The 21,766-nt window shown below is 35.1% G+C and overlaps 3 protein-coding genes and 1 long non-coding RNA gene across 7 annotated transcripts; all 4 read left to right on the forward strand.

The window, feature by feature from the left end:
- The first annotated feature begins 4,064 nt into the window (after positions 1-4,064).
- Positions 4,065-5,187, forward strand: LOC140836083 (uncharacterized). The gene is made up of 3 exons (XM_073201495.1): positions 4,065-4,597; positions 4,684-4,749; positions 4,822-5,187. Exons 1-3 carry the CDS (start codon positions 4,370-4,372, stop codon positions 5,005-5,007), a joined length of 480 nt encoding a protein of 159 aa, XP_073057596.1. The 5' UTR covers positions 4,065-4,369; the 3' UTR covers positions 5,008-5,187.
- Positions 5,188-6,625: 1,438 nt separating this feature from the next.
- On the forward strand, positions 6,626-7,740 carry LOC140836084 (uncharacterized). Of its 3 annotated transcripts, none has more exons than XR_012118973.1 (4): positions 6,626-6,841; positions 7,224-7,305; positions 7,408-7,520; positions 7,606-7,740. It is a non-coding gene; the product is annotated as an uncharacterized lncRNA (long non-coding RNA). The 3 variants fall into 3 exon arrangements; XR_012118972.1 differs by having other exon boundaries at positions 6,627-6,841; positions 7,220-7,305; XR_012118971.1 differs by lacking the exon at positions 6,626-6,841 and having other exon boundaries at positions 6,869-7,305.
- Positions 7,741-8,773: 1,033 nt separating this feature from the next.
- LOC140837052 (MA3 DOMAIN-CONTAINING TRANSLATION REGULATORY FACTOR 1-like) lies at positions 8,774-13,382 on the forward strand. Of its 2 annotated transcripts, XM_073203039.1 has the most exons (4): positions 8,774-9,044; positions 9,133-9,377; positions 11,265-11,359; positions 11,466-13,382. In XM_073203039.1, exons 2-4 carry the CDS (start codon positions 9,158-9,160, stop codon positions 13,254-13,256), a joined length of 2,106 nt encoding a protein of 701 aa, XP_073059140.1. In that variant the 5' UTR covers positions 8,774-9,044; positions 9,133-9,157; the 3' UTR covers positions 13,257-13,382. The 2 variants fall into 2 exon arrangements, with proteins under 2 accessions (XP_073059140.1, XP_073059141.1); XM_073203040.1 differs by having other exon boundaries at positions 8,774-9,377; positions 11,274-11,359.
- A 572-nt stretch (positions 13,383-13,954) lies between these two features.
- On the forward strand, positions 13,955-21,708 carry LOC140837053 (uncharacterized). The gene is made up of 12 exons (XM_073203041.1): positions 13,955-14,207; positions 15,323-15,545; positions 16,534-16,626; positions 16,688-16,789; positions 16,892-17,059; positions 17,149-17,237; positions 17,849-17,970; positions 18,727-18,908; positions 19,123-19,407; positions 20,477-20,624; positions 20,726-21,115; positions 21,245-21,708. Exons 1-11 carry the CDS (start codon positions 14,020-14,022, stop codon positions 21,079-21,081), a joined length of 1,956 nt encoding a protein of 651 aa, XP_073059142.1. The 5' UTR covers positions 13,955-14,019; the 3' UTR covers positions 21,082-21,115; positions 21,245-21,708.
- Positions 21,709-21,766: the final 58 nt, after the last annotated feature.

Raw genomic sequence — 21,766 nt, forward strand, 5'->3', positions numbered from 1 at the left:
AATTAAAAAAATTGGTTTCTGAATTTTGTACTTCTGAGACTTGTTGTTTTCGAATGTAAATTTAAGAGCAACGCCGGTGTCGACCAACCCTGTTCCTGGGACGTGACACTTATCATTTTTCGATTTTCGGTCACTTGAACTCATGATCTTGATTTGATACCAATTGTTATGATCAAACGCTTGTCAATAAACCAAAAATTATAATTGTTAGTCAATGCGAAATTTTATTTCCTTCTACTTTTGGTAATGCAGAGTGCATTTACTTGGGTGCTAATGAATCCGACTGTTATGTTCATGAGTCTGGAGAGACGCGTGTCTATCTTCTGGTATTGTCTTATATATTTTAGAGATCAATCATATATTTGTCTTATCGTCGAGCATGTCCTCAGCAGAGAAAGTATTACCTGTTAAGACCTAGCTTCACTCTTTAACAGCCTATCTAATCAATCAGATTAAACAGCGCAACGTTTATTCAAGAGAGAGACGTCTGATGCCGTAAGAAGATGAAAATGCGAGAGACAGGCGTCTCAACCCTCGTGCATCAAGATATCGGGCACCTGCTACAAGCACTTGAAGACATACGGGAGAAGAAGACTTCAAATTTTAAATGTTTAGAAAACTCAACTAAGATGTTTTTAATTTACGTTTTGTAGATTTTCGGGAGCAAGAAGAGAGGATGACTGAGAGACGCAGAGCGTGCAAACTTGATATGAATCGGCATATGAGGAAAGAGAAACATCACCTACTTTCGTCATTATTTCTCTATTTTTCTTGATATTTGAATGATGTTCAAAATGCTTTGTTTCATCTTTCCTCCGGTATGAACTAAATTCGTTGCCTAGATGAACGATGTAGTTTGACGTGAAATTATGTTTTTGATATTTTGTTTAATACATTTGAGTTATTTGTTCAATTTATTTGTGTTTTTCTAAATTGATTGTGTTCAATGAATTGATCATTAATTGGATCATTATATTTGTTTGAAATACGACATTCGGGAGATGAAATTGTTAATAGAACCGTAGAAAAATACATCATTGATGTTTATAGAGTTCAAAATACATATAATTTCATTGAAGTCATTACAAAAATTACCCTATTGTTTATGTTATTTGATATTTAATTTTTAATATGAATATTAGAATCGCTATTATATAATAAATTTATATTTGTTACTTGGGAAAGAAAATAAGAAAACACCATTTCGGAAAAAAAGATAACAATTGCCAAAAAAGAAAACAAACAAACATAACGCAATAAGTGTGAAATTTGACATATACACCTAATTTATATGTATATATATAATGTAGGCCAGATCAATTTTCTGAAAAAGAATAAAATGGAATTATGTTATTTATTTAAATGCTTGACTAATTGTTCGAGGTGACCAATTAGAGTTGATTGATAGCACTTCTCCACATGCGCAATATTGGGTCCATTACCAAATTAATACTAAAAATGTCACGTAGTAGTAAAAAGTTGAATTCTTTATTTTGATCTGTTTTCAAAATAAAGAAGAAAGATATCAATAAATCTTTCGAGAACATATATATATATATATATATATATATATATATATATATATATATATATATATATATATATATATATATATAAAGGGCTGCAATGCATGTGCTACCCAATAAATAGGGGTTGTTGTCACACATTTTTAAACTATTATTCTATACCTAATTGTCCTAACGGTTTAGTTTGATGACACACACATTCTTGCCATTTAAAGCAACATAATATTTTAAAAGCAAAAATTTGTATGAGACGGTCTCACAAGTCGTATTTTGTGAGACAAATCTCTTATTTGGGTCATCCATAAAAAATATTATTTTTTTATGTTAAGAAATATTATTTTTTATTGTGAATATCAGTAGGGTTGACCCATCTCATAGATAAAGATTTGTGGAACCGTCTCACAAGAGATCTACTCTACTTTAAAATGTTTAAAAAATTATAATTACTAGCCAGAATATTCTTACAGTAAGTACATATATACTAATTTATGGATATAATTTATAAAATCGAGCGCTTATCATTTTAGTAAAAAAAATTATTTGTAATGATTCAACTCAAATATTTTTGAATTATACATATTTTATATCTGAAATATGGTTTAGCCTATAAATTAACTTGGCTCATTAATTCATCATTTAATCAGTTAAGCATTTTAGTGATGAGTCGCGATGAAATTCAGGAAGATTGCAAAAATTGGTTCGTTCGATCCTACTGCCCCACATGATTTAGATGGTCCAGATTTAGCCACATTTGTGATTTAAAAAAAATAGTGGATTCAATGTACTTGTGGCTAAATCTGGACCATTGATCTACACATGAGGGTACTGCCCCATATGTAGGGTGAAATATTCCGCAAAAATTGCAAAGAATTGATCATCAACATTTAAGACTACCATTGCAGGTAGTGGGGTGGTGAAGTTTGGGCGGTCGAGGAACCAAGTGGAAAAGGAAAGAATACATTTAGGTCAAAGAAGTTGCAAGAAAGTGAAAGAAAAAAAAAACAATGCATAGAAAAGAGGAGTAGGTCTCTTGTGAGACGATTTTATGAATATTTATCTGTGAAACAGGTCAATTCTACCGATATTCACAATAAAAAATAATACTTTTTCATGGATGACCCAAATAAAAGATCTGTCACATAAAATACGACTTGTGTGACCGTCTCACACAAGTTTTTACCAGAAACGAAAACAACTCATCATCAACACCACCATATCCAATATTTTCAATTTCAGTTCAATCTACCATTTTTAGTTTTTAATTCTAGTTTGATGTTTATAGTTGTGTTTCCAGTAGTTCGTTTAGTTTCATCAGTTCTCAGATTTCATATTCTAACTTTGCAATATTGTCAAAATGTTGTTTCAATCCTTAGTGATATGATATTGTATTCATGTTATTTGAAAATTTTATTTTTCTTTGTTATTTAATTACAGTGATTAATATCGGTTACGTTACATCCAAATCTGACGAGATTCTGACAGATGGCCGAATCGAGACTCACAACATCCAATTAGAAGTTAGATTTCACATGTTTTTGTTATCAGAATTTGGCACGATATGACGAGATACGTCTGCATGGAAAAATTTGAGAGCAAACCAATATGTATCATTATTTTTATAAAATACAGTGATGGAATATTTTATCAAAAGAGATTTTAGGTAGTGTTTGAAAATGTTTTAAAAAACGATTATAAAATTTAATTTTATAAAGTTGTAAAATTTTATATAAACAAAGTTAATTTGCAAACACTGCGAATATTTGAGTTGGTTTCATGACCAAAATGTTAAGCCCATTGTGTAATCGAATCTACATGTTTGAGTTCGTCATCAGCAAATTCTAGTCCATAACTGAAACGGCCCAAAATGATAAGTCCATTTTGTAGCCGATGGCTAATTTCTGGCCTACGGACTTTGCTGGGGGTAATGCCCATTTTCGTCCTTTTCGTTACCCGCTTTTCTCATTTCAGTCCTTCATGATTGTTGACTGATTAATTAATCCTTAATGTTTTTAAAATACGCCCGAATTGGTCACTGCCGTTGCCCCGACGTTAAGATTAACGTTGACTCGCATCACGTGCTACTCACATGCCGATTTCTTCATTAACTTTGACTCATATCACGTTGACTCCTTCACCTTTTACTCCCCAACTGTACAAGAACCCTAATCCCCAAATTAGACGTATGAAGTAAAGGGAAAGGCGAACACGAAGAAAGGGAAGGGCGAACTCGAAGAAACACCCCCGAGTTGGTTTTTGAAATTACTGTTTAGTAATGGCTAAAAGAAGTATAATGTCTCTTGAATTCACCCCGAATTATGGTAATGTTTCTCTTATTCTGTTCGACTACCGTTGACAGATAAAATTTTTGAAATTTATCACATTTACTTATGTTTGCTCTTGTGCATTTTAGGCTGGATGCGAGAACCCACTCTTGTTACAATTAAGTTGTACTACAATGGTTCTATGGACAACAAGCGCAAGAGGAAAACGTACAACGGTGGTAATACTGAATACTTTGATTTCCATCATGCCCATTAATGGATCAGCCTTGTGGCCTGAATGCCAGTTAACTCCTCCATTACCACCAATGTACAAAGAGAAAGTTGGTAGGCCAGCTAAGTTGAGAAGGCGACAACCTGATGAAGTTCCTGCTTCAAGACAATCAAAGTTGAAAGGTGTGAAACGAAACAACAAGTGTCGGACATGTGGTGGGTTTGGACACAATCAAAGGAGTTGCAACATTACTAAAGCAAGTGGTTTAGATATCCCATCACAAGAAAACAATGACATGGACAGCGGTCCCATTCAAACACCGCAAAATTTCTCTGAAATGGATATAGGTGATGTACTGGAGTTACTTTTACGATATTGAAGTTACGTATTTTAATTTTTATCTAAATAATATTGAGCATTTCATAGGTGACATTGAATCTGCACCACAACCATGCACTGAAGCCGAATTTGTTGCGACTGGACTAGGCAACACAACGTCAGATGAAAGCGAAAGATTCATTTCGAATGCAGCTGTTGAACGTGCTGAAGCAGCATTCAATAAAAGGAAAAAATTACAGGTTATAAAATACTTGTTGTGTATTTATGTTTAGTGTAAGTGGAAATAATTAATGTACAATTTTTGGATTTAAATGTTTGTTTTCAGGTAGTACGACAACAAGCAAGTGGCGTAACAATTACTGGCAGCTCTAACAGAATCTCATCAGTTCATGTAAGTGCGAATAGACCTGTTAATATTATTTTTGTGAGTTGGATATGTTTGAGTGTAATTAGTCTTTTTCAGGTCGATAAAGTACTCAACAAACAAACACATGTTATTGTGAAAGGCGGAAAGAACTTCGTAACTGTGTCTAGTTTGAGAGCTTCGTTGGATGATCAAAGGAAAAAAGCACCGACAGAATCAAATGTGTCTCGTTCAATTAAAGATGCTGCAAAGGAAAAGGGTACTGGATCTTCCTCAAAATGTTGAAAGCACTGGATCTTCATCAAAATCTTGGATGGTTTTGGAGCTAGTGGTTGATGACATATTATGTTGTTTTGTTGGATTGGGTTGGTTGTGGAAGTAGGCGTTGTGGACAAGTTATTTGTTTTTTGTTGGTTTGTAATGGTTGTGGAAGTAGTTGTATTGGACAAGTTATTTGTTTTTTGTTGGATTGTAATGGTTGTGAAAGTAAATGTTATGGACATGCTATTTGTTTTCTTGTGAATGAAGAAGTCTTGTTTAGTCATTCACTCACTGACATAAATTAGTATGTGTGTGCTGGAGACATATCAGAAATGAAACAAAATAATGCTGGAGAAAAAACAGAAGATGGTGCAAAACAATTGCATACACATTGTTGCAAACTCAGTTCCAAACACAAGATGAAGACTCATACACTGCTGGTACTCAAGCCATTGTTGAAGACAGATTGTTGCATTGTTCATTCAAATCCCATAATACATAAAACAAACTTCAGTGTTTACACAAGAGCAAGATAATCGAAAATTAGACAAACACAAGCATCACTAGCTGTGCCTCACTAGCTGCGCCACCACCATAACCAACAACTCTACTTATCTTCATTAAGGTGTATGTAGTATTTCTTTTAGCTCTTTCGACAACTCTTCCATTTTAAGTGCATTTTTTCGATTCTCACGTTCTAATTCCATTTGAGCCTCCACTACTTGGGCTATTCTTTCGTAGTCTCTCGGTTTTCCGCTCGAACTTGCGTCACTTGAAATTGAACATTTTGCGTCATCAGATTCAGATTTAGAAGTAGCAGCTCCACCCGATTGTTTTTTCATGTACTCATCAAACGATTTCAGTGCCTCTTCTCTACTCCAATAAGATTTGTGAGAAGCTCCGCTGTATTTATTCACCTGAAGTTGAGCCTCCTCCCAATTCTCGTACACGCCGGGTTTTCGTCCGACAAATACAACATATGTTTTCCTCTACATTAAATAAGAAATTTCATAAAGTTAACATGACAATCACGTAAGCAAATTAAAGAGAAATTTACACAATTTAATTTCGAAAATGTTAACATGACAATCACTGTATTAATTTCGAAAATGTTAACATACAGGGCATACTTTCATAATCCATTTCAGAATTACATAAAGGTTCGACATTCCCTTTCCTTCCAGCGTTTAGTAATCGAGAAGAAACAACAAAATCATGGAAAATAATTAGAAGCCTTTACCATGGCAGATGTTGTAATGGAATCAACGAATCTGGAATTGCTACATTTTCTTCGAGTTCGATATTCCCTTTCCTACCGGCGTTTGATTTGGGGATTAGAGTTCTTGAACAGGTGGGGGAGTAATTTTCAAAAGAAATACTCGACTTACTGCCTTCATAAAGAAATCGGTATGTGAGTAGCACGTGATGCGAGTCAACGTTAATCTTAACGTCGGGGCAACGGCAGGGACCAATTCGGGCGTATTTTAAAAACATTAAGGATTAATTAATCAGTCAACAATCATGAAGGACTGAAATGGGAAAAACGGGTAACGAAAAGGACGAAAATGGGCATTATCCCGACTTTGCTGCTTTGCTAACAGACGAAATAAGGAGTCTGATTCCCAGGGGTTTCGAGATTGTTGAAGAAAAGGACAGGAAGGTGGAAAAAGTTGCGGGTGATGCTGAGTTTGAGGAAGACGCTTTACGGTGGTGATAACGGAGAACAGGTGTTGATTGGAGCTGTGCTGGAAGCATGACATACAGTTTTTCATATCCAAGAAAGGGAATTCGGAGAGAGTGGAGCAAGTAAGCAGTGTTGTGTATGAAGATCAGCCTGAGAAGTATATATGGGAGAGAGGTTAGTTCGGTTCTGTAGTTTGTTAATAATCATGGAATTTGATCGCCGGTTCTGTAGTTTGTTCATCTCTCGGAAGAAAGAGTATTTATGAGAGTTATTTTCTTCGCTATACCAAATACTTGTGACTCACCGAGTTCATATTGTGGGAATCTTTTGTGCGGAGCGATGCCTCTCTATTAACATTATTTTATTCACGACTCTGAAGACTGTCTCTGTATTTGTATTAATTTGATATCAAATGATCCATGTATTTTCGATTTTAATTTATTCATCAAAAATTTTACATCTTTTGTGTATTTTTTATATGCGTGTCTTTCACCTTTGTCTTGTTCTTATAATAATTGGCCACACAACACAAATTAAGTATTATTCTTTCAGACAGATGCAGCAATCACCGGTAGAGATTGGAGATAAAGACCCATCATTTATTGTAGTTAAGTTTTGTTTTGGACAAACTACTCGGTGTAAGTATTCATTCTTCTATTTATTTTGTTCGCTTGATCTTGTAGCATTGAGTATTCTGTATCAACAACTTCACAGACAAATTAAAATCTATTACTGAACAGGTCAGCTGTAAAGTCATGAACGGTGAGGTCTGGAAGACTGGATCTGAGCTTCCAGAAAAATGTCGAGAGCTTGCATTGCATTTCGAGACTCTAAGGAATTCCTATCATGATCGGTCAGAACTCCATTTCTACCTAATGTTTTTGGCGTCACATCTTCCCATCATTAAATGATATGTTATTTTGTGACTTTTATTACAGGTGGGGATGTTCTTGCTACACTCTCTTGGGAGTCGATTACAATGATGTAACTGGAGACTCTGCATTTCTTATACTCGATCCTCATTATACCGGAAACGACGAGCTCAAGAAAACAGGGGATGGTGTGGATGGAAAAAAGCTGTTGATGGCAAAGGGAAGCATTTCTTCTTGCATGATAAATTTTACAATCTTTTGCTTCGTCAGAGGCCTAACATGGTTTGATTGATAGTCTTTTAGTAGCTTATTTTAAGTGAAAGCTAAACTTTTTCTTTTCCTTTTTTGAACCTTCTCTTTTGGAAGGGAAAGCTAGAAAATGAAAGCTAAACGTTTTAATGTACTTTGATGGTTTTTGGCTTATTTTTAAATCTATAATCATTTGAGAGTCTTGTAGTTTAAAATAATTTTTTTGAGTCGACAAAGAAATTATTACAATTGAGTTTCGAATGCAAGAGTTCGTGTCAGATGGAACAATTGAGTTTCTATTTATTTATAAAATTCGTTCATGAGATGGAACAAATCTAATAATAGAATGCAAATAACTTCGAGATTTACAATAATAATAATAATAATAATAATAATAACAACAATAATATTAATAATTTCATCAACAATAAATAGTAAAAAACAAATCTAGGATTATTTGATAATTATAATTAAAAAATAAAATGTGGTATGTGTAGTAGAAAGTTTGAAGCACGTGAGTAAGCAAAATAGAAGTTGGTCAAAATGGTCAAATCCAAAATTGAATTCGACTTTTCTTTGCTTTTTGTATATATATTTTTTGTTTATTTAAAGAAATAAAGATATATATATATATATATATATATATATATATATATATATATATATTTGAATTTAAAACTATTCTTAATTAAAAGTAATAATCAGAATTTGTATAGGATGAATAACCAATAATATTTTCTAATTGTGAACGATTAAAATTGATGAATGTTCCTTTTAAATTATTTTTTTGAAATAAATAATAACATATTTAATAGTCAAGGTTCTAAAATATATATTAAAAAATAGTTAATTTGAAATGCAAAAGTTATGATCGAACAAAAAAATTATAGTTTAATAATATCCCAAAACAATTAAATTACAGGAAAATAATCGGATACTTAGAATATTAATATTAAATAAAATAAAAATAATAAAATATGTAAAATTGTAAATAATGCAGTGGAGCGAAGCTGAATGGAAACTGGAGAACACTGCAGAGAAATTACAGGAGGGACCATTGGTGCCACGTAGGCACCTGATTAAGTGATGACATGTACATGTAACTGCAGCCATCCGTTCACTTCGTTCTCAACCGATTTTCTGCACGAAAAGACAAAATCTATATACACACACTGCGATTCTATACATACAACCTGATCGAGTGCGTGTTGCTTCGTGTTTCTGGTTGCTTCTCCGTTTTCCGGCAATCCGAGAAGGTGGGAGTATTTGGTTGAATTGAGCTTGCGATTCTATTGTTGTGAACTCGGTTTTGAGTTGAGGCGGTGTTTGATTTTGTTTGTGTAGTTTTTTTTATTGGAAAGAAGATAGAATGGCTAGCAGCGAGGGGTTTCTGGCGGAGGAACGTGGGGAGGTGCTGAAAATGGAGTCTCAAAATGCGGAGGTGATGGCATCACTGTCGTTGTTGTCTTCACTGAAGTCTGCGACGGGTCATGAATCTTCTGGGCTCTCCGAGCATCGTTTTCTCAAGGTTTCGGGCAGCAGGCATCTTTCTGCTCTGCGGTGTGGGAAATTTATCGGAGTTCAGAAAGGTAAAATTCTGGAAAAACATATTGATGGAACTAAATTATTTGGAAACTGGTTTTTCTTTCAGTCTCTACGTTTGTTATCTATCTGGTTCTGGAGGTCATTAGCTAAAAGACTGATTGCTGATGCTTTCAGGGAGTAGATACTTCTATCTTCAGTTGTTCTTTATTTTGTTGTGATAGATTCTGTATTGTGGGATTCATTTCAGTTGTGAAAGTTTACGCCTATTTACTGCTTGATTTTTTGAGGTGGGAGAATGCAAAATTAAATGTGATATTCGGAGATTATATGACTGAATATTGCATTTGTGACTTCAGCTTCTGTTATGATGCCTGGTGGTTATATTCATTGCTATAACTACAAGTTGCTCTCAGCTGTAGATTAGTTTGTTAATAAGCAAGCGTTAACTGTCAAAATAACGTTAGCTGAAGAAATAACGACAAAGAGTCTCTAAGCCCTAAGGCCTCGTGATCTTGGGCTGCTTTGTATCTCTACTGCTATTATGTGCATGTCATTATGATATCCGTATTGCATAATTCTATCCTAACAAGAAAAAACTTTTAGGTTGTACCTAATTTCTGATCATAGGAAGGGCATCATATATATTCCTGTCCATGCGTTAGCAACTTCCCCTTGTCTTCTATACAGGTATGTGAAATTTGGTCATGGACAAGTAGAGGTGGTTAGTATTGTGTGACACAATTTCGAACAGCATAAAAGGTCTGTTTATCCCAATCAAAAGCTTTGTCCCATACTTGAGATGTTTTTGACTTGCAATAGCTGTCTTACATTGTATGCTACTCTTTCTGATTGACGAGTTCACGAACTTTTGCATGTGACATTTTTTATTTACGAATATATTTCTACTTGGTAGCTTTTGCGGTAGATGGTTGACATGAAGATTTCTTTATGTTATTTTGACAAGCGTTGTCTTGAATATTCGTCTTTTATTGCGTACATGTAATTTAACAAAGTGTAGTTATCATTTTCTCAATTTAATAAATTTGTTGAAATCTTGGCTGAATTGGACTATTCCTACTGAAGTTATACTTACTCTACTTGGTTTGATACGGAAACTCGCATATTATTGAAATCTTGTGTTGAATGGGTTCCTATTGAAGCCATAGTGTCTGAAGTTGAAAATTGCACAAGGCAATTTCTCAGTTTATGGTCCGGCGAAAGCTTATTTCGCTGAAGGAACGTCATGGATTTTATTTTTATGTGGAAAAGACAGTTATTGTTATCTGAACGTCATGCTACTTAGTTCCCATACATGGAAAAAGGAAACATGAATCTGTTTATGACCTTGTTGGATTGAATCTGCAGTTAGTGCATGAAATAGACCTTTTGATCATCTCAATATGGAATGCTACTAGGACTTCTTGCTCGGGCGAATCTTCGGCCAGCATCTTGAAATGCCGGCAGATAGAGGATAATTTGATACGCTCTTTAGTGGGACATTACCTGCTATGAGTCCAAATTATATGATGAGATTAGATTGGTATTAGGAGCCCAAATGAAATGAATCGAGCTGAATGCTAATAACTTTTCACATCCAAGCTCGAGCACAAATTTTTTGATCTGGCTCAGAGCTTAAAAATTAAACTGTTTTGGGATCGAGTCTTAATCAACTTAAAAGTTCAAATTTGTGCCCCATTCATTTAGTTTAAACTTAATTATCGATATTTATTAGACACCGGCTTGAACTCAGGCTCAAGCTATTGAACTTATGTAAAGTTTAGTATATTATAAAATATGAATTAAATTTTTTAAGCTAACAAGCGACTCGCGAGCTACCAAACAAAGTAACGTGGGCTCCAATTGGGTCAAATAAAATATTCTAACATGTTCTATGCATTCGTTTCACAGTAATGAGCTAACTATGATAATAGATTTCACAGGAGATAAAGGCACTAGGAGCAAACTGCTTGATACTGATGCTGAAATTTGTATTGATCAAAAGGATACAAACTACGACAGTAGCCAGGTACTCATGTAAATTATATTTCTCTTACTATTTGAACTGGGTCATTCTCCTATTTCTATTCAAAATGAGTTGTTTTTATAGAAAATTTTGTTATTTTCTTGAATAGGAACCTCATGATTTAGTTGGATCAAATGCCTCTCATCCTTCGGATGAATACAAAAAGGCTGTAATCTCAATCATAGAGGACTACTTCAACACCGGTGATGCAGAAGTTGCTGCTGCTGATCTTAGAGAACTAGGATCAAGTCAGTACCTTCCCTACTTTATTAAGCACCTTGTTTCCATGGCCATGGACAGACATACAAAAGAGAAGGAGATGGCTTCGTTTTTGTTGTCAGCTCTGTATGCTGATGTTATAGATGCAGCCCAGATTAGGCAGGGATTTTTCATGCTGCTTGAATATGCAGATGACTTGGCAGTGGACATATTGGATACTGTTGAGATTCTTGCTTTATTTATTGCTCGAGCGGTTGTTGATGATATTCTACCTCCTGCTTTCATAACCAAGGCCAGAAAAATGCTTTCAGAAACCTCCAAGGGAGTTGAGGTGCTGCAAACTGCCGAGAAAAGCTATCTCTCAGCACCCTACCATGCAGAGCTTGTAGAAAGACGGTGGGGAAGTACACATATTACTGTTGCCGAGGCAGGGAAAAAAATTGCTAAGCTTCTAAGAGCCTATGTGGAGAGTGGAGATGCTTCAGAAGCCTCTCGATGTGTTAGACAGTTGGGTGTTCCATTTTTCCATCACGAAGTTGTGAAAAGAGCCTTGGTTTTTGCCATGGAGATACCAACGGTAGAACCTCTCATCCAGAAGCTGCTGAAGGAAGCTGCAGATGATGGTTTAATAAGTTCAAGCCAAATGGCAAAAGGTTTTACTCGAGTATTTGAGAGCCTTGATGATCTTGCCCTTGATATTCCTTCTGCCAAGAATTTCTTCCACTCCTTTATTTCCCAAGCAATATCTGATGGATGGCTCGACACAGCTTACTTAAAATCTTTGACTGAGGATGAGAAGACAACAAACAAAAATGATGAAAAATTGAGGCTCTACAAGGAAGAAATTGTGACTATAATTCATGAATACTTCCTCTCAGATGATATCCCTGAACTGATTCGAAGCCTGGAAGATCTAAGAATGCCAACGCATAACCCTATTTTCCTTAAGAAGCTCGTGACTCTAGCCCTGGACAGGAGAAATAGAGAGAAGGAAATGGCCTCCGTTTTGCTTTCAGTGCTTCATATAGAGATCTTTTCAACAGAAGACATAATCAATGGTTTTATTATGCTACTGGAATCCGCAGAAGACACAGCACTTGACATTTTAGACGCTTCAAATGAAATTGCCTTTTTCCTAGCAAGAGCTGTTATAGATGATGTCCTCAGCCCACTAAACTTGGAAGAGATAGCCAGCAGGATACCACCAAATTGCAGTGGCAGCGAAACGGTGTGTTCAGCTCGATCACTCATAGCAGCACGTCATGCTGGGGAGAGGATCCTGAGGTGCTGGGGCGGTGGTACAGGCTGGGCTGTGGAGGATGCGAAGGACAAGATTCAAAAACTTCTCGAGGAATACGAGAGTGGGGGTGTGCTGGCCGAGGCCTGTCAATGCATCCGTGATTTGGGCATGCCTTTTTTCAATCATGAGGTGGTGAAGAAAGCTTTGGTTATGGCCATGGAGAAGCAAAACGACAGGATATTGGATTTGCTTCAAGTTTGCTTTGGCGAAGGGTTGATTACTATTACTCAGATGACCAAAGGTTTCAACAGGATCATAGATGGTCTCGAAGATCTGGCACTTGATGTTCCAAACGCCAAGGATAAGTTCGGTTTTTATGTAATGTATGCCGCGGAACGAGGTTGGCTCATGCCTTCGTTTACGCTGCAGAAGGAGATGTAGCTGCATGATATTCTTGATAAGAAACACGCATTGCAGTTTCTTGTCATATACTGTATAGATGTTGTCTTGTGCTGCATAAAATAGGTTTTGGGTGTTTGGTACGATGTGTGTGTGTATATATATATTTTTTTAAAAAAATGTAATGAAATTTATTTTTGAAATATGATATCAATAGATAGCATAGTTAAGAGCTCCCGCATGAATTCGGATTATCAATCAACTTTCGATATCTTGTGCATTTATTAAATAAATAATAAAAAGAGTTCTATAAACTTTTTAATTTTTTTGATTTGAAAAAATAATATATTTCTTCAAAATTATTATCATGTTGTTTTTAACAAAAAAAATTAGTATCCAAATACAAATCATGAATATTTTTAATACAGCTACATCATTATTTAAAAAAAAAAAAATAGCCATCATCCAGACAACAATTACTCATTGCAATATAAACCTAATTTTTGTTTACAAGTATTCAATATAACTAACTGATCATGATTATATAAAAATTAATTTAACTCCAAAAATAATTATCCAAAAAAACCATTCTGAAATAGGAACATTTATTTTCTTAATATATATATATATATATATATATATATATATATATATATATATATATATATATATATATATATATATGCGTGTGTGTGTGGATTTCCATTCTTTCTCAAAGTCAACTAAAAATAAAAGAAAACCAAGAAAAAAGAAATAGGAACATTTATTTTCTTTTTTTACATGTTGGCCACTTCGGCAGAAAAAAATGTCCCGACCTCACCCACCGGCCGCCGTTCTACCTTCCGTAGGAACTGAACGTCTCACCGGAAACACGTCCGATAACTCATTCTCACCGCACCATCCACCTCCGGGAACTGTGGTTGTGGCTGATCTCAATATTGAACCGCCGGACTCAGACTCTCACCCCGGTTCTTCGTCGTTTCTTGTCTCAAGGTTTTGCCTTTTTCAACGCTTCTGCGATATATTTGCTAAATTATTGTTATTAGTAATTTATTCTCTACATTTTTGTGTGCCTGACATTTTACCACTTGAGTTGAATGTGTTGATATGGGCACTCCAAATGTAGCCGTTCCACGCCAAATTAAGGGCCTTTTATCGATTCTTTGAAGCTTGCTAGTATGATTCGTAGCGCTAATGTTATTAACCGTGAGTGAGTTAATTTGGGAAAAAAATGTTCACAGATAAATAATATGTTGTTTTAAGCATGCATTTAAAGTTTCTGAGCTTCATTAGGAATGCGTAGCTATATTTAAGAGGTGGACCGGATGCAACTAAAGCTGAGGTAATTGATGAGTTGTTTTACTGAACTAATATGTTGTGATTATTTTTTGGGTCAGTTTTGAAAATGTCCATGAATCTGCAATTATAGGATAATTTTATTAAAAGAAATCAATAAGAAGGGAACCCAATGTCAATTTTAAGAAAACTGCTACTGATATTCACTGCAAGATTGAAGATATTCATTTCTTTTTTGCTTTTTTCGTTCCAAGATGCTACACATATCTTCCCCTTTTCTAATCAAATTATATCTGACTGTTATCCTGGGAGCCGTTGTTGCACTGGCCATACAATATGTGTAATGGTTATGTATTCGAAAATATGAGAGCTCCTAGTAACTTTTAATATAAGAATTTTGAATTTATGTAACATTTACAGCATCACTTAGATTTATCTTATATCCCTATCCGTTGAGTGCTAAAAAGAAAGAATTTGTTTGGCTCAAATGCCTGGGTAATAATATAACAGAACTTAATAGTTTTCTTCTAAAAGAATATCTAATAAGCCGGAGAAGACCATATTTGTATTTATTCTAACCTTATTTGCATCGACCTTTTCTCTTATCTAAGCACATGTATTTCATTTTCTCCCACTTCCTTCAACAAAGAAATACACTTTTTTACTTTTAATTGTGGCCCAATTTCATACTATGCATACATCAGTCTATCCAAGTGAAGAAGTGCAGAGTAGAAAACTTTTTGATTTCAGCTCGAGTGATATCTGTCATTTGTTTGATGATTGTCAATATCATCCATTGATTGTTTCTGTAGGACTGTTACCGATGAAACAATTTCAGAAAAGATCACCTTAATGCATAAAGATGTAGACGCCCTGGATGTGGAAGCTTCCCAATCCAAGAAAGTTGGGAAATGTCGTTCGAGAACTAGTAAGGTGGAGTACCCTCCTGATTGCTGTGGAGCTGATACAGATGCTGACCAAAATGGTCTAGGGGTACCCAGTTCTCGTGAAGAAAAAGTTAGCAGTCTTAAAACTGTAAGCTTTTGTTTTCACTTCTGCACCATGATTTGCACCTGAACCTGAAAATGAATTAATGCAAAGAAAAGGACTGGACACTCTTCTGTGTGTCATCCTCCTTGAAATGGTGAAGTTTCCTTTTCTGTAATGGACCTACCAATTTCTCACACTCGGACACAATAAAAGGAAGAAAAAGTTTATAGAAGTTTTCATTTAATCTGTTTTAGGTCAGTGCAATAAAATATTGTGCAATAACTAGCCTAACTTTTATATAATATTGTTTGTCGCCAACTGTTCATTGTTCATTGTTTTGTTTTGTTTTGCTGTGTTGAGCTCTCTTTCCTTTTTGACGTTTTAGCTTGGGCTGGAGTAAAGCACCATCAGAGTCTTTCCACCCAAAGATAGATATGTTCTGTAGAAGATTGATTTCCTATATATAAGTTGCCAATTAGTGGCTTTGTTGTTTGGGCCAATCATATGTGGTATCCAGTTGACTTTTATTATGTTATTCTTCTTGTACAATGAAATGTTGATTTCTTTTTTTGGTTCTTAGAGAAATTTTATCTATCCTATTTACTGAATTGATACCATATGGCTACCACTAGCTTCTTTCAAAATTCTGCTTCTCACATGGTGGAATTTGGATCTTTATTTAGTTTATTTGGAACAAAAAAGCATAAAGAGGGTACATATTTTGTGGTTTGACATCTTTGAGACATGAAAAATTATGCAGTTCCATGTACACATGGAACAACTTACATATCATTTCTGTCAGATTTCAGATGGCTGATAATCAGGTAAAACGTTTAACACTTAATCCTTTAATGTTATTTACATGAAATGTCCCGAATAGGTTTGCAAGGGTACCTTAATCGTATATCTGCAGTGAATGAGTCTAAGATTGAGGAGAAAAATTGTCTTGTTTTCCATTGTGAAAAGTACTCAATCTTGTAGAGGCACTTCTGCATGTATTAAATTGCACCATGTTGACCTATTTGAATTTTAGGGATTGGCACATGTTGCTCGGAAGATGCCGAAGAATATGCATTCTCAATTTATACTTGGCTTGATGTATCAACGAATGGGACAACCTCAAAAGGTAGCCATTGTATGTTTATGCATGTTTTTGGTAGCATCCCTTTTGATGGAATTATTTCTAGGCGATTCTGGCATATGAAAAGGCAGCCGAGATATTACTTCGCTCTGAAGAAGAAATTGACAGACCAGAGTTACTTTCAGTGGTTCAACTTCATCATGCACAGGCGGGTTAACTTTTATGCTGAAACTGCAATATCATTATGAATTTGACTGTTTCTTAATTCCCTTGGTTAACTTGGTTAATTATTAATTCATCCCTCATGCAGTGTATACTGCTAGAAAGCTTTGAAAACTCTAATTTGGATGAAGAACTTGAATCGCGAGAACTTGATGAAATTTGTTTGAAAATGAGGGACTCTCTGAAGGCAGATGTTAGACAAGCCTCTGTTTGGAACACTCTGGGTTTACTACTACTTAGAACAGGTCGCTCGCAGGTGCAAACATGTTTTTTTTTGTGTCAACAAGCTAATGTAGGTGTTTGTTGTAAGATTTTAAAACTAACACTGCTCCTGGTCTTCCATAGAGTGCTGTCACCGTATTTTCTTCTTTGTTGAAGATTGCTCCTGACAACATGGATTGCCTTGGAAACCTTGGAGTCGCTTATCTTCAAGGGTAAGTGGAAAACATGGCTATGTAAATATCTTAGGCATGAAAGGACTTGTTTTGGAATTCATCTTCATTGTTCATTAGCTTGATTGTTTAGTTTTTTGCTATTGTTTTCATCAAATGCCATTTTTTAAATCTTTTTCTTTTTACTGATTTGTTTGATGGAGTTTTTTCAAGAGGAGCAAATTGGTTGTACTGTTTGTTTTTAAGCGTATGATAAGATTGAACAGTTACAATCTTGTGTTATCTAAGTTGTCACATCTGATTACATTAATTCAGTTACGTATTATCCATAATTATTTTTTCTGAAAATATGTCATGTACCCGCCTCACATTATGTAAATGCAACAAATTTGTTGCGTTGATGTTTTTTGATGATCCGAAACAATGCAGCACTATGGTCAATAATAAAATCAAGCAGTTAGATATCAGATGCGTTGACATGTTTGTTCATAGTTCGAGTAAATATATTAAAGTTGGTGGCTTGTTTTGCAGCTATATTTGTTAGTTTACTGTAGATCTATCTTTTATTGATGCATATTGTGCTAATTTCATATATAATAGCAATTTCGTTATTCAACATGGTAATTTGATGGTTGTAATGAATTATGTCCCAGTGGGCATTTGGAACTTTCGGAGAGGTGTTTCCAAGATTTGGTTTTGAAAGATCACAATCATTCAGCAGCTTTAATCAACTATGCTGCCATCCTTTTATATAAATATGGTTCGGTGGTCTCAGGTATCCCTTTTGAAATTTGACTGAATTCAGCATGTCTAAGAAGTTGTTGGGTCATGATCTTGACTCAACTCAGGAGCCCAACTAGTATTCACTCAAATCATAATTCAGAACTCAAGTGTTTCACCCCATATTTTCTTTCACGTGTTAAAACAATTATTAAAAACATAGTCATTACATACTAATTTTCTCTCCCTTTTTTCTACTAATAATTATACTTTTTCATTCATTTCATATATTCATTACGCTACAAGTGCATTTAGATTGATAACTTATGTAATCAGTATTTTAAAAGAAAAGGCATTTTTAAGCAAAAAGTGGTGTCTGCATGGAGAAGATGTTTTTAAGAAGTACTTAGAAAAGCACTTTTCTAGGAGACAAAAATTTTGGGTTTTCACCTTCTGCTTCAGCTTCTCCTTAAAAATAAGCTCTTTTTCACTATTTATCCGAACATAAAAACCGCTTCTGCATTTTCTGAAAGCACATTTTTTAGCTACATCTTTGCTTCAGAATATTTATTCAAATACGAATCAATATTATCTTCAAAAATTGCAGTAGAGCTCTTCTAGAATTTTTCAAATTAAATAGGGTTGAAAGTCAAACTGAAAGGCACCTTGCTTTCTTGTTCTATAAGGATGTTTGTATCTGGCATAATGCGGCTAAATTATAATCGGCATTAGCATCGTCGATCAATTAAACGGTCTTCTTTTGCTTCGGTCAGATTTAGATATTACTATACTGAAGTTTTTTCTTGTATAGGTGCTGGGGCGAACGCTGATGCTAGAACTTTTGCGGATCAGGTTGAGGCTTCGAATGTTGCCAAGGAGTGTTTATTAGCTGCTGCAAAAGCTGACCCCAGGGCAGCTCATGTATGGACGAATCTAGCCAGTGCATATTATTTGGCTGGTGATTACAAAGCTTCTGGAAAATGCTTGGAAAAGGTACTTCTGGCTCCTTTACTTTGATCACTGATTTTCAGCGGTATTGACTTTTTTTTGTCTCTTTTCGTTATTTTTTCTTTTGTACCATGATTTCCGTTAAGTTATCTCATAGACGAGGTTTTATCCTTGGCATGATTGGTAAATCGATCAACTCTTTTCTGTTGTATTGTGTTAAAGATTTTAAGTTCTTTGCCCTTGCCTTCTTGCTTTTTAGGCTGGAAAACTGGAGCCAAATTGCTTAGCCACCCGATATGCTATTGGAGTTCACCGAGTCAGAGATGCAGAAAGGTCTCAGAATCCTAATGAACAGCTCACTTGGGCTGGGAATGAGATGGCTTCTCTGCTAAGAGAAGGAGATTCCACCACAATTGAGCCTCCCATAGCATGGGCAGGTCTTGCTATGGCCCACAAAGCCCAACATGAGATTGCATCAGCATTTGAAATTGAACGACAGGAATTGCTAGAAGTTAAAGATCGTGCTATGTACAGTCTTAAGCAGGTTATTTTTTGCATCCTCACATGAATGTATTTCTGTGTTTTACAGTCATGGTAATTTTCCGAATAATTGATATTAAAGCTTGGAACTTTTCAGAAGGTTTGCAGACATTAGAGAAACCAATATTATACAGTATAACAAACCAATCTTATTAATGAGAAGGAATTTTTTATCATATGATATTTCATCTTTCCATAAGGGGAAGATTTTTTTATGCGTGATCCTAATCCTAGAATTTTCTAGTTTCATATGCAGTCATATCTTCTTAAAGAACAACTTTTCACTCATACTCTTCTTCTGTTGGTTGTATGCATAGGGACTATAAAATATTAATGTATAATAAATGGAGAAGTGGATCAGAATGGAATCTGAAGTTTCGGTATATTCAATGATTCAACATTTATTTAACATAGATTGAAAATAAATCAGTTTTCACCAAAGAGTAAGAAGCCCCTCCATGGGTGATGCATGCGTACATGGAAATGTTGTGGAGTGTCTTTTCTATCCTTTGTGGGTGAGGTTTGCTATCTTGAAAAAATAAAAATGAGATGATTGATTTGTTTTTAGATAAAACACAAATTTATTAATAAATACTAGATGATTGATTAATTATGATGAAATGGAAATTCTAGTACTTTTTGCATTCCCTTAATATCTTGATCATCTGTAAGTCCTATACCATCAACTCTCTGAACCACTGATGACACACGATGATTTAGAATAATCGTCCACTCTCTGCATCTGGCTGAAAAATATGAACTTTTGATTCGTCAGATTCTGTTACTTAAATTTTTGGTTGAATGTGGTTACTGATCTTGATCAGATAAAAGTTTTTATTTTCCGCTTTCTTGCAATTTGTATCATTCCATGTTGTATTTTTTTTTTTAATCATATTTCATGGTTGACTCGGATAAAATTTACATGCAAGTCCTTGACATTGAGGATGGCACTTGATCATTCATTTTGGAACCTCACATATAGATGCATGTATTAAAATAAATGGATTGACGTCGAGTAGCATCTTGTTCTTGTTTTGACATCCCTTTCTTATGTGCTTTCTGGTTTTAATCAGGCAATAGGAGAAGACCCAGATGATGCTGTACAATGGCATCAAATTGGCCTTCATTGCCTTTGTACTCAGCAATTTAAAATGTCTCAGACATACCTCAAGGCAGCAGCCGCTCGTCGTAACGACTGTGTTTACACATGGTCAAATTTGGGTAAGTGCAATTTTTGAATCTTTTTTGCTTCAGAACATGTTTATTTAATGCGCCACAGTTTCTTACTTTCACCATTTTATACACCTGAAAATTATTCTTAGGCATCTCACTACAGCTACTGGAGCAGAATGCACAAGCTGAAGAAGTATACAAACATGCTCTGTCATTAGCTACGTCTCAACAGGAACACACTATATTCTCCAATCTTGGGATTTTTTATCGCCAGTTAAGAAAACATGAACGTGCAAAAGCAATGTTCAGCAAGGCTCTTGAACTGCAGCCGGGATATGCTCCTGCATATAATAATCTTGGCCTTGTTTTTGTAGCTGAGGGTCGCTGGGAGGAAGCCATGTTCTGCTTCAACAAGACTCTTGCATTAGATCCATTACTAGATGCTGCAAAATCTAACTTGATTAAAGTGGATATGTTGTGCAGAATGGATACATCCTTGCCTTAATGTCTTACATTGATTGGTTTCTTCTCCAGTGAAGGTAATGCATATTTTTGTCACGCGTTCACCATTATATTTAACAGGTGCTTCTCCAAAATACAATTTGAGGTGAAAAGCCAGATGCTTTTGTGAAGTTTGTGATTTGTTTCGGTTTGGTTTGGTTTGCTAGAGGAGACAATGGAGCATCAGCTCTGGGCGGAGGAACGATGGACTAATTGTGAGTAGCTTCTCAAGCTGAGTAAGCTACGTCAAATCCCCCATCTTCTGGTCAGGGCTCTCCAAGTAAGAAATCTTATGTGCTTGACATTGCATCACTTTGTCAATGCCCGAGAGTCTCCAATTGGGAGATCTATGGCTTCGAACGGTTGGCAGATGCAACAGAAAGCATTACATTTAAAATGATATCAGGTCATTTCTTTGTTGTGAATTTTAATAGGATGAGAAAGTAGTACTATATAACCTTTTGTGAATCGGGTTCTGAAGTTTTCTAATAGGATGAGAAAGCAAGTATTGAGAAAGACGAGGATAGAGCTCCTCTCATTAATCTTTGTTGGCGTATTTGTGATATTTGATTCTGTACACATATCTGTATATATATATATATATATATATATATATATATTGTATGGTAAGCTGTAAGATTATAACATATGTGATTTTGTTCGAAAGGTTTTTTTTCTTGTTTCTTTCC

Source organism: Primulina eburnea, chromosome 7, assembly GCF_022965805.1.
Source record: "Primulina eburnea isolate SZY01 chromosome 7, ASM2296580v1, whole genome shotgun sequence".
NCBI lineage: Eukaryota > Viridiplantae > Streptophyta > Magnoliopsida > Lamiales > Gesneriaceae > Primulina > Primulina eburnea.

Coding starts and splice junctions, on each gene's coding strand:
- LOC140836083 (XM_073201495.1), top strand. CDS start 4,370: ATGTACTGGAGTTACTTTTACGATATTGAAGTTACGTATTTTAATTTT. Junction 4,598..4,683: donor ATAAAAGGAAAAAATTACAG/GTTATAAAATAC, acceptor GTTTGTTTTCAG/GTAGTACGACAACAAGCAAG. Junction 4,750..4,821: donor ACAGAATCTCATCAGTTCAT/GTAAGTGCGAAT, acceptor AGTCTTTTTCAG/GTCGATAAAGTACTCAACAA.
- LOC140837052 (XM_073203039.1), top strand. CDS start 9,158: ATGGCTAGCAGCGAGGGGTTTCTGGCGGAGGAACGTGGGGAGGTGCTG. Junction 9,378..11,264: donor ATTTATCGGAGTTCAGAAAG/GTAAAATTCTGG, acceptor CTATGATAATAG/ATTTCACAGGAGATAAAGGC. Junction 11,360..11,465: donor CAAACTACGACAGTAGCCAG/GTACTCATGTAA, acceptor TTTCTTGAATAG/GAACCTCATGATTTAGTTGG.
- LOC140837053 (XM_073203041.1), top strand. CDS start 14,020: ATGTCCCGACCTCACCCACCGGCCGCCGTTCTACCTTCCGTAGGAACT. Junction 18,909..19,122: donor CTGGAAAATGCTTGGAAAAG/GTACTTCTGGCT, acceptor CTTGCTTTTTAG/GCTGGAAAACTGGAGCCAAA. Junction 20,625..20,725: donor TTACACATGGTCAAATTTGG/GTAAGTGCAATT, acceptor AATTATTCTTAG/GCATCTCACTACAGCTACTG.